General features: G+C 48.2%; 1 protein-coding gene across 1 annotated transcript in view; it reads right to left on the bottom strand.

The window, feature by feature from the left end:
* LOC126470806 (glutamate receptor ionotropic, delta-2-like) overlaps window positions 1–13,590 on the bottom strand; it is a 183,810-nt gene that overhangs the window by 157,745 nt on the left and 12,475 nt on the right. Inside the window, exons 2-3 of the mRNA XM_050098818.1 lie at window positions 13,458–13,582; window positions 12,197–12,364 (exon numbers count right to left, since the gene is read on the bottom strand). Coding sequence (XP_049954775.1) covers window positions 12,197–12,364; window positions 13,458–13,582 — 293 coding nt within the window. The remainder of the gene's footprint in view (window positions 1–12,196; window positions 12,365–13,457; window positions 13,583–13,590) is intronic.

Below are 13,590 nucleotides of genomic sequence, written 5' to 3'. Positions count from 1 at the left end.
ATACAGTTCCGCACTGTCGCCTGATAAACAAAGTAAGAGCCTACGGAATATCAGACCAGCTGTGTGGCTGGATTGAAGAGTTTTTAGTAAACAGAACACAGCATGTTGTTATCAATGGAGAGACGTCTACAGACGATAAAGCAACCTCTGGTGTGCCACAGGGGAGTGTTATGGGACCATTGCTTTTCGCAATATATATAAATGACCTAGTAGATAGTGTCGGAAGTTCCATGCGGCTTTTCGCGGATGATGCTGTAGTATACATAGAAGTTGCAGCATTAGAAAATTGTAGCGAAATGCAGGAAGATCTGCAGCGGATAGGCACTTGGTGCAGGGAGTGGCAACTGACCCTTAACATAGACAAATGTAATGTATTGCGAATACATACTTTATTGTATGATTATATGACAGCGGAACAAACACTGGTAGCAGTTACTTCTGTAAAATATCTGGAAGTATGCGTGCGGAACAATTTGAAGCGGAATAACCATATAAAATTAATTGTTGGTAAGGCGGGTACCAGGTTGAGATTCATTGGGAGAGTCCTTAAAAAATGTAGTCCATCAACAAAGGAGGTGGCTTACAAAACACTCGTTCGACCTATATTTGAGTATTGCTCATCAGTGTGGGATCCGTACCAGACCGGGTTGACAGAGGAGATAGAGAGATCCAAAGAAGAGCGGCGCGTTTCGTCACAGGGTTATTTGGTAACCGTGATAGCGTTACGGAGATGTTTCATGAACTCAAGTGGCAGTCTCTCAAGAGAGGCGCTCTGCATTGCGGTGTAGCTTGCTCGCCAGATCTCGAGTGGCTGCGTTTCTGGATGAGGTATCGAATATATTGCTTCCCCCTACTTACACGTCCCGATGACATCACGAATGTAAAATTAGAGAGATTCGAGCGCGCAAGGAGGCTTTCAGACAGTCGTTCTTACTGCGAACCATACGCGACTGGAAGAGGAAAGGGAGGTAATGACAGTGGCACGTAAAGTGCCCTCCGCCACACACCGTTGGGTGGCTTGCGGAGTATAAATGTAGATGTAGATGTAGATCTTCCCCACCCTTTTTCTATGTCCACCTCCTCCATCACCCCCTTTCTGTCCACCTTCCCCACCCTTTCTCTCAGTCCACCTCCACCCTCACCCCCTTTCTGTCCATCTTCCCCACCCTTTCTCTCTGACCACCTCCTCCAACACCTCCTTTCTGTCCACCTTCTCCACCCTTTCTCTCAGTCCACCTCCACCCTCACCCAATTTGTGTCCATCTTCTCCACCCTATCTTTCAGTCCACCCCCACCTTCACCCCCTTTCTGTCCATCTTCTCCACCCTTTCTCTCTGCCCACCTCCACCCTAACCCACTTTCTGTCCATCTTATCCACCCTTTCTCTCTGTCCACCTCCTCCATCACCCCTTTTCTGTCAATGTTCTCCACCCTTGCTCTCAGTCCACCTTCTCCATCATCTCTTTCTGTCCATCTGCTCCACCTTTCCTCTCAGTCCACCTCCACCCTCACCCACTTTCTGTCCATCTTCTCCAACCTTTCTCTCTGTCCACCTCCAACCTCACCCACTTTCTGTCCATCTTCTCCACCCTTTCTCTCTGACCACCTCCACCCTCACCCCCTCTGTGTGCATTTCCTCCACCCACTCTCTCAGTCCACCTACTCCATCAAACCCTTTCAGTCCATCTTCTCCACCCTTTCTCTCTGTCCCACTTCTTTATCACCCCATTTCTGTCCATCTTTTCCACCCTTTATGTCTGTGTGCCTCCTCCATCACCCCTTTCTGTTCATCTTCTCCACCCTTTCTCTCTCTCCACCTCCTCCATCACCCCCTCTCTGTCCACCTTCCCCACCCTTTCTCTCTGTCCACCTCTTCCATCAGCCCCTTTCTGTCCTTCTTCTCCACCCTTTCTCTCTGTGCGCTTCCTCCACCACCACCTTTCTGTCCATCTCCTCCGCCCTTTCTCTCTGTCCACCTCTACGCTCACCCCTTTTCGTCCATCTTCTCCACCCTTTCTCTCAGTCCACCTCCTCCATCACCCCTTTCTCCCCATCTTCTCCACCCTTTCCCTCTGGCCACCTCCCCCATCACCCCCTTCCTGACCGTCTTCTCCACTCTTTCTCTCTGTCCACCTCCTCCATCACCTCTTTCTGTCCATATTCTCCACCATTTAGCTCTGTCCACCTCCTCCCTCACTCCCTTTCTGTCCATATTCTCCACCCCTCCTCTCTGTCCACCTACTCCATCACCCACTTTCAGTCCATCTTCTCCACCCTTTCTCTCTGCCCACCTCCTCCATCACCCCCTTTCCATCCATCTTCTCCACCCTCTCTCTCTATCCACCTCCTCCATCACCCCTTTCTGTCCATCTTCTCCACCCTTTCTCTCTGTCCACCTCCTCCACCACCCCGTTTCCATCCATCTTCTCCACCCTTTCTCTCTGCCCACCTCCTCCATCACCCCCTTTCCGTCCATCTTCTCCACCCTCTCTCTCTATCCACCTCCTCCATCACCCCTTTCTGTCCATCTTCTCCACCCTTTCTCTCTGTCCACCTCCTCCACCACCCCCTTTCCGTCCATCTTCTCCACCCTTTCTCTCTGCCCACCTCCTCCATCACCCCCTTTCTGTCCATCTTCTCCACCCTCTCTCTCTATCCACCTCCTCCATCACCCCCTTCCAGTCCGTCTTCTCCACTCTTTCTCTCTGTCCACCTCCTCCATCACCTCTTTCTGTCCATATTCTCCACCATTTCGCTCTGTCCACCTCCTCCCTCACTCCCTTTCTGTCCATATTCTCCACCCCTTCTCTCTGTCCACCTACTCCATCACCCACTTTCAGTCCATCTTCTCCACCCTTTCTCTCTGCCCACCTCCCCCATCACCCCCTTTCCATCCATCTTCTCCACCCTCTCTCTCTATCCACCGACTCCATCACCCCTTTCTGTCCATCTTCTCCACCCTTTCTCTCTGTCCACCTCCTCCACCACCCCCTTTCCGTCCATCTTCTCCACCCTTTCTCTCTGCCCACCTCCTCCATCACCCCCTTTCCGTCCATCTTCTCCACCTCCTCCATCACCCCCTTTCTGTCCATCTTCACCACCCTTTCTCTCTGTCCATCTCCTCCATCATCCCCTTTCCGTCCATCTTCTCCACCCTTTCTCTCAGTTCACCTCCACCCTCAACCCCTTTCTGACCCTCTTCTCCACCCTACCTCTCAGTCCACCTCCACCCTCAACCCCTTTCTGTCCATCTTCTCCACCCTTTCTCTCTGTCCCCCTCCTTTATCACCCCTTATCTGGCCACCTTCTCCACCCTTCCTCTCTGTCCACCTCCTCCATCACCCCTTTTCGTTCATCTTCTCCACTCTTTCTCTCTCTCCACCTCCTCCATCACCCTCTCTCTGTCCACCTTCTCCACCCTTTCTCTCTGTGCACCTCCCCCATCAGCCCTTTTGTGTCCTTCATCTCCACCCTTTTTCTCTCTTCACTTCCACCACCACCCCCTTTCTGTCCATCTTCTCTGCCCTTTCTCTCTGTCCACATCAACACTCACTCCTTTTCGTCCATCTTCTCCACCCTTTCTCTCTGTCCACCTCCTCCATCACCCCCTTTCTGTTTATCTTCTCCACACTGTCTCTCTGTCCACCTCCACCCTCATCACCTTTCTGCCCATCTTCTCCACCGTTTCTCTCAGTCCACCTCCACCTTCACCCTCTTTCTGTCCATCTTCTCCACCCTTTCTCTCTGTCAACCTCCACCCTAACCCCCTTTCTGTCCATCTTCTCCACCCTTTCTCTCAGTCCACCTCCACCCTTACCCCCTTTTTGTCCATCTTCTCCATCCTTCCTCTCTGTCCACCTACTCCATCAACCCCTTTCAGTCCATCTTCTCCACCCTTTCTCTCTGTCCCCCTCCTCCATCACCCCCTTTCTGTCCATCTTCTGCACCCTATGTTTCAGTGCACCTCAACCCTCACCCCCTTTGTGTCCATCTTCTCCACCCTTTTTCTCAGTCCACCTCTACCCTCACCCCCTTTCTGAGCATCTTCTCCACCTTTTCTCTCTGTGCCCTCCTCCATCTCCACCCTTTCTCTCTGTCCACCTACTCCATCACCTGCTTTCAGTCCATCTTCTCCACCCTTTCTCTCTGTCGACCTCCTCCATCACCCCCTTTCTGCCCATCTTCTCCACCCTTTCTCTTTGACCACCTCCTCCATCACCCTCTTTTTGTCCATCTTCTCCACTCTTTTTCTCAGTCCAACTCCACTGTCACCCCCTTTGTGTCTATCATCTTGCCCCTTTCTCTCTGTCCACCTCCTCCATCACCCCCTTTCTGTCCATCTTCTCCAACCTCCCTCTCTATCCACCTCCTCCATCACCTCCTTTCTGTCCATCTTCTGCACCCTTTCTCTATGTCCACCTACTCCATCACCCCCTTTCTGTCTATTTTCTCCAACCTTTCTCTCTGTCCACCTCCTTCATCACCCCTTTCTGTCCATCTTCTCCACCCTTTCTCTCTGTCCACCTCCTCCATCACCCCCTTTCTGTCCATCCTCTCCACCCTTTCTGTCCCCCTCTCTGTGCATCTTCTGCACCATTTCTCTCTGTCTACCTCCACCCTCAATCCCTTTCTGTCCATCTTCTCCACCCTTTCTCTCTGTCCACCTCCTCCATCACCCCCTTTCTGTGCATTTTCTCCAACCTTTCTCTCTGTCCACCTCCTCCATCACCCCCTTTCTGTCCATCTTCTCCACCCTTTCACTTTGTCCACCTCCTCGATCACCGCCTTTCTGTCCATCTTCTCCACTCTTTTTCTCTGTCCACCTCCTCCATCACCCACTTTCTGTGCATCTTCTGCACCTTTCTCTCAGTTCACCTCCACCATCACCCCCTTTCATTCCATCCTCTCCACCTTTTCTCTCTGTCCACCTCCTCCATAGCCCCCTTTCTGTCCATCTTCTCTACCCTTTCTCTCAGTCCACCTCCACCCTCAGCCCCTTTCTGTCCATCCTCTCCACCCTTTCTTTCTGTCCACCTCCTCCATCAACCCCTTTCTGTCCATCTTCTCTACCCTTTCTCTTTGTCCACCTCCTCCATCACTGTCACTCTCTGCCCTTCTCCTCCATCACCCTCACTCTCTGCCCATCTCCTTCTGCCCATCTCCTCCTCCCACCTATCTCTATCCATCTACTTTTCTCTCCTCTGTCCATCTGCTGCTTCCCCTTCTGTCTATCATCTCTTCCCCCTCCAATTCCACCTTCTCCGTTTCCTCCTCGTCCTCATCCTTCTCCGGTCTCTGCCCAGCTATTCCTCTTTCCAATCGCTGTCCATCTGCTTCTTTCCCCTGACTCTGCCCATTTTCTCTTCCACTTCTTTCTGCCCATCTCCTTGTCGTCCTAGCTATGTCCATCTCCTCCTCCCCCTCACTATCTTTCCGTCTCCACCCCTATTCTCTCTCCACGTCATCATGCTCACCCCACTAGGAGGCTGGTTGTTTTTTCCAGTTCGTAACTAATCTGTGCACCAAATTTCGTTGAAATCTTTCTAGGACTTTCGGATGGGCTTTTTACCCGGGGCTTTGCCAGAGTACGCAAATGTCAAATATATTTGTCGTATATTTATATATTTCACACTTATTTGTACATAACCTGCATCTTTCACCTGTGTATGTAGCGAATTTCGTCTAGTAGTTTCAGGTTTACGCAGCTCAATGTTTATGATGTATCTCCTGAACAATGTGCTGTAAAATTATATAATTTTGCAGGTACATCAAGTGATATACCTGGATACTGTCAGCGAAATGTGTTGTGAACAGAAATAGTAGTAAAGAAGTAATAAATTAAAAGTCAGGGCTGATGCAGCTCAGTGTTTATGACGTCATATCTCCTGAACTTCATGTTGTAAAATGATAGAACTTTGCTGATTCAGTGGTATATGTCTACAATGTCTGCAGAATGTGTCGTTAGTAAATTTATGAGTAAAGAACGAAAAAAAATTAAAAAATGATACTTCATGCGACTGTTTCACTAGATGATCAACAAAAGTGCAGTAAGCGATAAACTATTTTCCTTTCATCATTTTGTAGGAGCTGTCAGCGAGAATAAGCTTCGTAAAGGTTTGAAACTGTATGTAAAGTTTGATGCAAGTCACTAAGTGCTATGATTCTCAAATACTAAATAACTAGAACGTGTTTACTAGCGTGTCGTGGTCTACACTGCTTTTTCTCCACCACCCCCTCGATTTGCAGTTCGTAGTTAGCCCAACAACGAATCTTTTCCAGAGAGCAGTTAATACGAGCATGTGTACCAAGTTTCACTGCAATCGGCCAAGTGTCACAGGAGAAGATGTGGAACGTACATGCATACATAACTTATATATATATATTTATGTATATATATATATATATATATATATATATATATATATATATCAGAAAAAGTTTTGCATCACCTCGGTTTTGAGAGTTCCGGAACCTGTATAGAAAATTGGAATATAAATCAACATAAACATCATTTCCACCCTTTTTATTGCTCATGAAAACCACACATCGCATGTTGTACCACCATACAGCGAGACCTTCAGAGGTGGTGGTCCAGATTTCTGTACACACCGGTACCTTTAATACCCAGTAGCACGTCCTCTTAAATTGATGCATGCCTGTATTCGGCGTTCCATACTATCCACAAGTTCATCAATGTACTGTTGGTCCAGATTGTCCCACTCCTCAACGGCGATTCGGCGTAGATCCCTCAGAGTGGTTGGTGATTCGCGTCGTCTATAAACAGCCATTTCCAGTATATTCCAGGCATGTTCGATAGGGTACATGTCTAGAGAACATGCTGGTCGCACTAGTAAATCGATGTCGTTATCCTGAAGGATGTCATTCACAAGATCCGCACGATGGGGGTGCGAATGGTCGTCCATGAAGACGAATGCCTCACCAATATGCTGCCTATATGGTCGCACTATCGGTCGGAGGATGGCATTCACGTATCGTACAGCCGTTACGGCGCCTTCCGTGACCACCCCAAAACTTCAGGGAACCTCCAACTTGCTGCAATCGCTGGACAGTGTGCCTAAGGCGTTCAGCCTGACTGTGTTGCCTCCAAATACGTCTCCGACAATTGTCTGGTAGAAGACATATGCGACACTCATCAGTGAAGAGAACGTGATTCTAATCCTCAGCGGTCCATTCGGCATGTTGTTGGGCCCATCTGCACCGCGCTGCATGGTGTCGTGGTTGCAAAGATGGACCTCACCATGGACGTCGGGAGTGAAGTTCAGCATCATGCAGCTTACTGCGTAGAGTTTGAGTCGTAACACGACGTCCTGGGGCTGCACGACAGGCAGTACTCAACATTGTGACGTCGCTGTCAGGGTTCCTCCGAGCCATAATCCGTAGGTAGCGGTCATCCACTGCAGTAGTGGCCCTGTCTCTCTGCATATCCTCCATATCTTAACAACATTGCTTTGCTTCACTCCGAGACGCCTGGACACTTCCGTTGTTGAGAGCCCTTCCAGGCACAAAGTGACAATGCGGACGCGATCGAACCGCGGTATTGAACGTCTAGGCGTGGTTGAACTACAGACAACACGAGCCGTGTACCTCCTTCGAGGTGGAATGACTGGAAGTGATCGGCTGTCGGACCCCTTCCGTCTAATAGGCGCTGCTCACCCATGGTTGTTTACATCTTTGGGTGGGTTTAGTGACATCTCTGAACAGTCCAAGGGACTGTGTCTGTCATACAGTATCCACAGTCAACGTCTGTCTTCAGTAGTTCTGGTAACTGGGGTGATACAAAACTTTTTTTGATGTGTATATATGTACTGAAGAGCCAAAGAAACTGGTGCACCTGCCTAATATCGTGTAGGAACCCGCGAACACGCACAAGTGCCGCAACACGACGTGGCACGGACTCGACTAACGTCTGAAGTAGTGCTGGAGGGAACTGACACCATGAATGCTGCAGGGCTGCCCGTAAATCAGTATGGCCGGCCAGAGTGGCCGAGCGGTTCTAGGCGCTACAGTCTGGAGCTGCGCGACCGCTCCGGTCGCAGGTTCGAATACTGCCTCGGGCATGGATGTGTGTGATGTCCTAAGGTTAGTTAGGTTTAAGTGGTTCTAAGTTCTAGGGGACTGATGACCTCAGAAGTTAAGTCCCATAGTGCTCAGAGCCATTTGAACCATTTGAGCCATAAATCAGTAAGGGTACGAGTGTGTGGAGCTCTCTTCTGTAAAGCACGTTGTTAGGCATCCCAGGTGTGCTCAATAATGTTCGTGTCTGGGGAGTTTGATGGCCAGTGGAGGTATTTAAACTCATAAGAGTGTTCCTGGAGCCATTTTGTAGCATTTCTGGACGTGAGGGGTGTCGCATTGTCCTGCTGGAATTGCCCAAGTCCGTCAGAACGCACAATAGAGATGAATGCATGCAGGTGATCGGACAGGATGCTTACGTACCTGTCAGATTCGTATCTAGACGTATCTGGAGTCTCATATCACTCCAACTGGACACGCCCCACACCATTACAGAGCCTCCACTAGCTTGAAAAGTTCCCTCTTGACATGCAGGGTCCATGGGTTCATCAGATTGTCTCCATACCCGTACACGGCCGTCCGCTCGATACCATTTGAAACGAGACTCTTCCGACCAGGCAACATGTATCTGGTCATCAACAGTCCAATGTCGCCTAGGCGAGGCGTAAAGCTTTGTGGTGTGCAGTCATCAAGGATACTCGAGTGGGTCTTCGGCTCCAAAAGGCCATATCAATGATGTTTCGTTGAATGGTTTGCAAGCTGACATAAGTTGATGGCCCATTGCTGAAATCTGCAGCAATTTGCGGAAGGGCTGCGCTTCTGTCTCACTGAATGATTCTCTTCAGTCATTGTTGATCCCGTTCTTGCAGGATCTTTTTCCGGCTGCAGTGATGTCAGAGATTTGATGTTTTACTGGGTTCCTGATATTCACAGTACACTGGCGAAATGCTCGTACGGGAAAATCTCCACTTCATTCCTACCTCACAGATGCTGTGTCCCATCGCTCCTATGCCGACTATAACACCATGTTCAAACTCACTTAAATCTTGATAGCCTGCCACTGTAGCAGCAGTAACCGATCTACCAACCGCGTCATTTTCTTCTTTTTTTTCCTTTATTGTTTTTCCAATTTCCCATGTGAGGCGGGCTAGCAGCAGCATAGGCGCTACTCTTCAGCCAAGGAACGTTACAGATGTACATGAGAACATTTAAAAACAATAAAAAGGAGAAACGTGGGTGAACATAGGTATGAAGGAGGGGGAACATAATGGAAGAAAGAATATAAGAGAAGGTGTGATTGTGAAATAGAGATAAAAAACAAAAAGCATTTTACACAAAAAACCACACACTGTAAGAAGTAAAAGACACAAGTCCAAGTAGGTGCAGAGCACAGAAACTCACAGGACGATTAAAACAGCAACATGATAGGTGGTGTAGCACAGAACGACCACAGACAGCAAAACTATATAAAAGTCGAGCACACAATTAAAAACCACATCACTGGACGACAATGTAGAACTGCACTGAACACAACACTGACACAGCACACCCAATGATGGATAAAAAACTGGGAGGATCTGCTGAGGATGGGGATACAAGGGAGAAGGGAACAGGTTGGGAAGGGGTGGTGTTAGAAGGGGGCAGAGAAGGGGGATGGGGGATTGGGTGGGACGGATGGGAGAGGAAGACAGCCGAGGAGGGAGTGCAGAAATTCAGGGGAGGGGGGGAAGTGAAAGGGGGAAAACTGCTCAGGGGAAGTAGGGGATGGGAAAGGGGGAGCCCTGGGGAGGGAGAAACAAGGCCAGGCTAGAGTTTGTAATAAGGGTAGACATCACAGCGAAGTTCATCATCTGGGAGGGGCATGTGCTGGAAATTGCCCTGATGAAGCCTTTGAGTGCTGCTCGACGTTTCTTTGCTGTAATGATGTTCTGAACGTGTTGCTGTAGTTGTCAGTGGCGGTGGAGTTTATCCTTGTCATGTTTGTCCAGGAAGGAGCAATAGAGGCAGAGGGATTAGTGGAGGAGAAGGACAGCCCATGGAGAGAGAGTGGGACGGTGGGGGTGGATGGTTTTAGTAGGGACATGGGCCTCCACGCCTTCAGCAATCGTCTTCTGGAGGAAGGACAAGATGTGGGTGATGGCGTCCGGATGGTGATAGGTAAGAGGGTGGCTTTCGACCTGGATGGCGATGGATTCTGGTACGCATCCCAGTTGGTGTGTTGGTAGTCATGGACTACCTTGGGAGAGGGTGCAGGGCTGGGGCCAGAGGCAAGCGGTGAGCAGATATTATTGCGAGAATAATGGGAAAGTGGTCGCTACCTGTAGGGTCAAGGATGTCTACGACAATATGCCCAAGGAGGTTGGCAGAGGCAATGACAGCATCGAGAGTGGCAATGACAGCATTGCAATGGGTGTACTGAGGAAAAGGAAGAAGAGCACCATCAACCATGGGGAGGAACTGATGCCACCAACAAAGAGCGGAAACAAACGGCTGTGGATGTTGATGTCGGAGGCAATCACATAGGTGGAGAAGTTGTGCTCAACATGGGAGATGAAGTCATAGGGAATAGGAGCAGTGGAGCGGATGTAGATGGTAGCACAGGCGATGGTGAGGGAGGACAAAAAGAAGCTGAGGATGAGGTGTTTGGTGGGGTCATTGAGAAGGGGTTGTGTGCTTGAGGTGGCTGATGGCGACTCCACCTTGCACTCAGGGACCAGGATCATCTGTTCAGTTGAGGATATAGGGAGAGGTATGGACAGTAGTGAGGGGCTGGAGATTGGTTTCATTCAGGAGGAAGGTGTCAACCTGGTGTTGGGAGATGGGGTTCATGAGGAGGTATTTGTTGGTGCAGAAGGAGTGGATGTTCTGGAAGAGGATGCTACACTAGTGCCGAACCGTGACTGGAAGAGGGGGGGGGGGGAGGGAGAGGAGAGGCTTAAAACAAGGTGTCTAGGCAGGTGAAGGTGAAGTGGGCTTGGTAGTGGGAGTAGGTGGTGGAGGTGTTGAGTTAAAAGACAGAGCAGATGGCAAGGGAAATCTGTTGGAGGGTGTGGGGGGGGGGGGGTTGGAAAGGGTGGATGTTTTGTAGGACTATGGTTAAGAAACGGATGATGTCTTCAGCCGTAGGGGGTGGACAGAGGGAATTGTCGGGTGGATCTACGTCTACATCTACATACATACTCCGCAATCCACCATACGGTGCGTGGTGGAGGGTACCTCGTACCACAACTAGCATCTTCTCTCCCTGTTCCACTCCCAAACAGAACGAGGGAAAAATGACTGCCTATATGCTTCTGTACGAGCCCTAATCTCTCTTATCTTACCTTTGTGGTATTTCCGCGAAATGTAAGTTGATGACAGTAAAATTGTACTGCAGTCAGCCTGAAATACTGGTTCTCTAAATTCCCTCAGTAGCGATTCACGAAAAGAACGCCTCCTTTCCTCTAGAGACTCCCACCCGAGTTCCTGAAGCATTTCCGTAACACTCGCGTGATGATCAAACCTACCAGTAACAAATCTAGCAGCCCGCCTCTCAATTGCTTCTATGTCCTCCCTCAATCCGACCTGATAGGGATCCCAAACGCTCGAGCAGTACTCAAGAATAGGTCGTATTAGTGTTTTATAAGCGGTCTCATTTACAGATGAACCACATCTTCCCAAACTTCTACCAATGAACCGAAGACGACTATCTGCCTTCCCCACAACTGGATGGGGGGTGAGTCGATGGGATGGATGGGGACAGTAAGCTAGGGGGTGGCAGGAGGGGGTTAACTTTACATTTGTAGGAGTAGGTGGGATATGGTCCATTGCAGGTGTTACAGGATGGAGGGGTGGCGAGGTTGTGACAGTTTTTAAGGAAAACGACTGCGCCAGACACTTGTCTTGTATAGGCGCTGCTGACCGCAGCGCCGTATTCTGTCTGTTTACATACATCTGTATTTGAAGCCGCTTGCCAGTTTCTTTGGCGCTTCAGTATATATATAATGTGTACGGATTACACCGTTATGTTGTTAAGTAACAATTTTTCTTTAAATACGCGTGTTCATTTTCAACGTCTCACGATATCATGTACAGTATGCACTTCCAACTTAACATAAGTTTTATGTAATAAATAATATTTGTGAAATCAGACTAAAAATTTCTAGAAACTGCTAATACACACTTGAAGCGCCAGGCAGGTCCTGTGTAGTCGACGACATCCCAGCGGTTCTTTTTCATGATGAGCGATGACCCAGACACTTGTGAGAGATCCCGTTGCATTAATTCAATCATACCACCGTACGTTCCGTTGTGCAAGTAGCCCCATGTTTTGACTGGTACCACCCGTAATCTGCAAAGATACAAAAAAATTGTGACTAATTTAGTTCAGTATCGTAATATCTGATAACAGGTGCTAATTTACTTCAGTATCGTAATATCTGATAACAGATACAGTACAGGTATTAAATCAACAGGAGGTAAACGTTTAAAGCTCTCCAAAGTGACAAATATAAGCAACTGATTAGTCGCATTCATGCTAACTAAGATTTTGTCTACCTTCAGGGATGTTAAGACCGTTGCCACTTGAGGGTCTGTTGTGTTTACATGAACTAAAGAAGCAGTAATTGCCTATTTATGACATACATGTAGCACTGTAATTCAAATGTCGTAGCAGCCTGCAGTGTGGATATACGACAACACGTATAGTCTTGTTGGAGTTGGATCCAATGCGAACCTATCATACGATTACATTCCAGATGAGCTTGGCAGTATTCAAATCACGTAACCATGGGGGCGATACATGTACCATCACTTCCTGGAATACTCCTGACATCATTTGGCGGATTTTGGAGTACTAGAGTGTTCATGTTCTTGCAGTAGATGTAGACCATCTGCGGGTTGCCGTTGGCGAACGTGCGGGTACTTACGATCGCAAGATGCAGGCGCAGTAGAGGTCCTCTTACATCATATGTCAACATCTCCCCGTCAAAATGAAACATCCAATAAATATAACTGCTCCATGATAGTGGATATATGAGAACGACAATATTTCGTGGTAATAAGTGGTAGTTTCAAGCTACTGAGACCTTTGAGGTCTTCAAACTACTGTAGCTTGTAATTCTCCGAAAATCGACAACACAACTGACATTCCTCTGTTAAAATTTGGAACGTTTAATTATTGTTTTATCATCTCTGTAAAGTCATACAGCATAAAAGAGTGCGCACATTTAATGTGCAAATACAAGTACTGTTAAGGAGAACATGCAATTTTCTTTAAAATATACCATACAGTTGTTCCTGATACAAACAAGAAGGAATAGAAGGCTGTAGAAATTAAAGAGCAACATAAAGATAATCTTTACTTACGTTGACCCAGAGACGAAAACGTTTTAGACAGAGTTCTTTCTGTTGAGATTATTCTCCTTATGGATGGTTGTACGTACCTGTAATTCAGAATATCCTTCAGGTACAAATTCACTGCATAATTTAACTTAGACATTGTGTCCAAATGTTTGTCCTCCAAACTCATAAGTCGTTCCACTGGGCGATCCATAGGCATTTTAGTGAACTGAAATG

The sequence above is a fragment of the Schistocerca serialis genome, chromosome 3 (genome assembly GCF_023864345.2).
Source record: "Schistocerca serialis cubense isolate TAMUIC-IGC-003099 chromosome 3, iqSchSeri2.2, whole genome shotgun sequence".
NCBI lineage: Eukaryota > Metazoa > Arthropoda > Insecta > Orthoptera > Acrididae > Schistocerca > Schistocerca serialis.
This window is presented reverse-complemented; position numbering and strand designations above follow the sequence as displayed.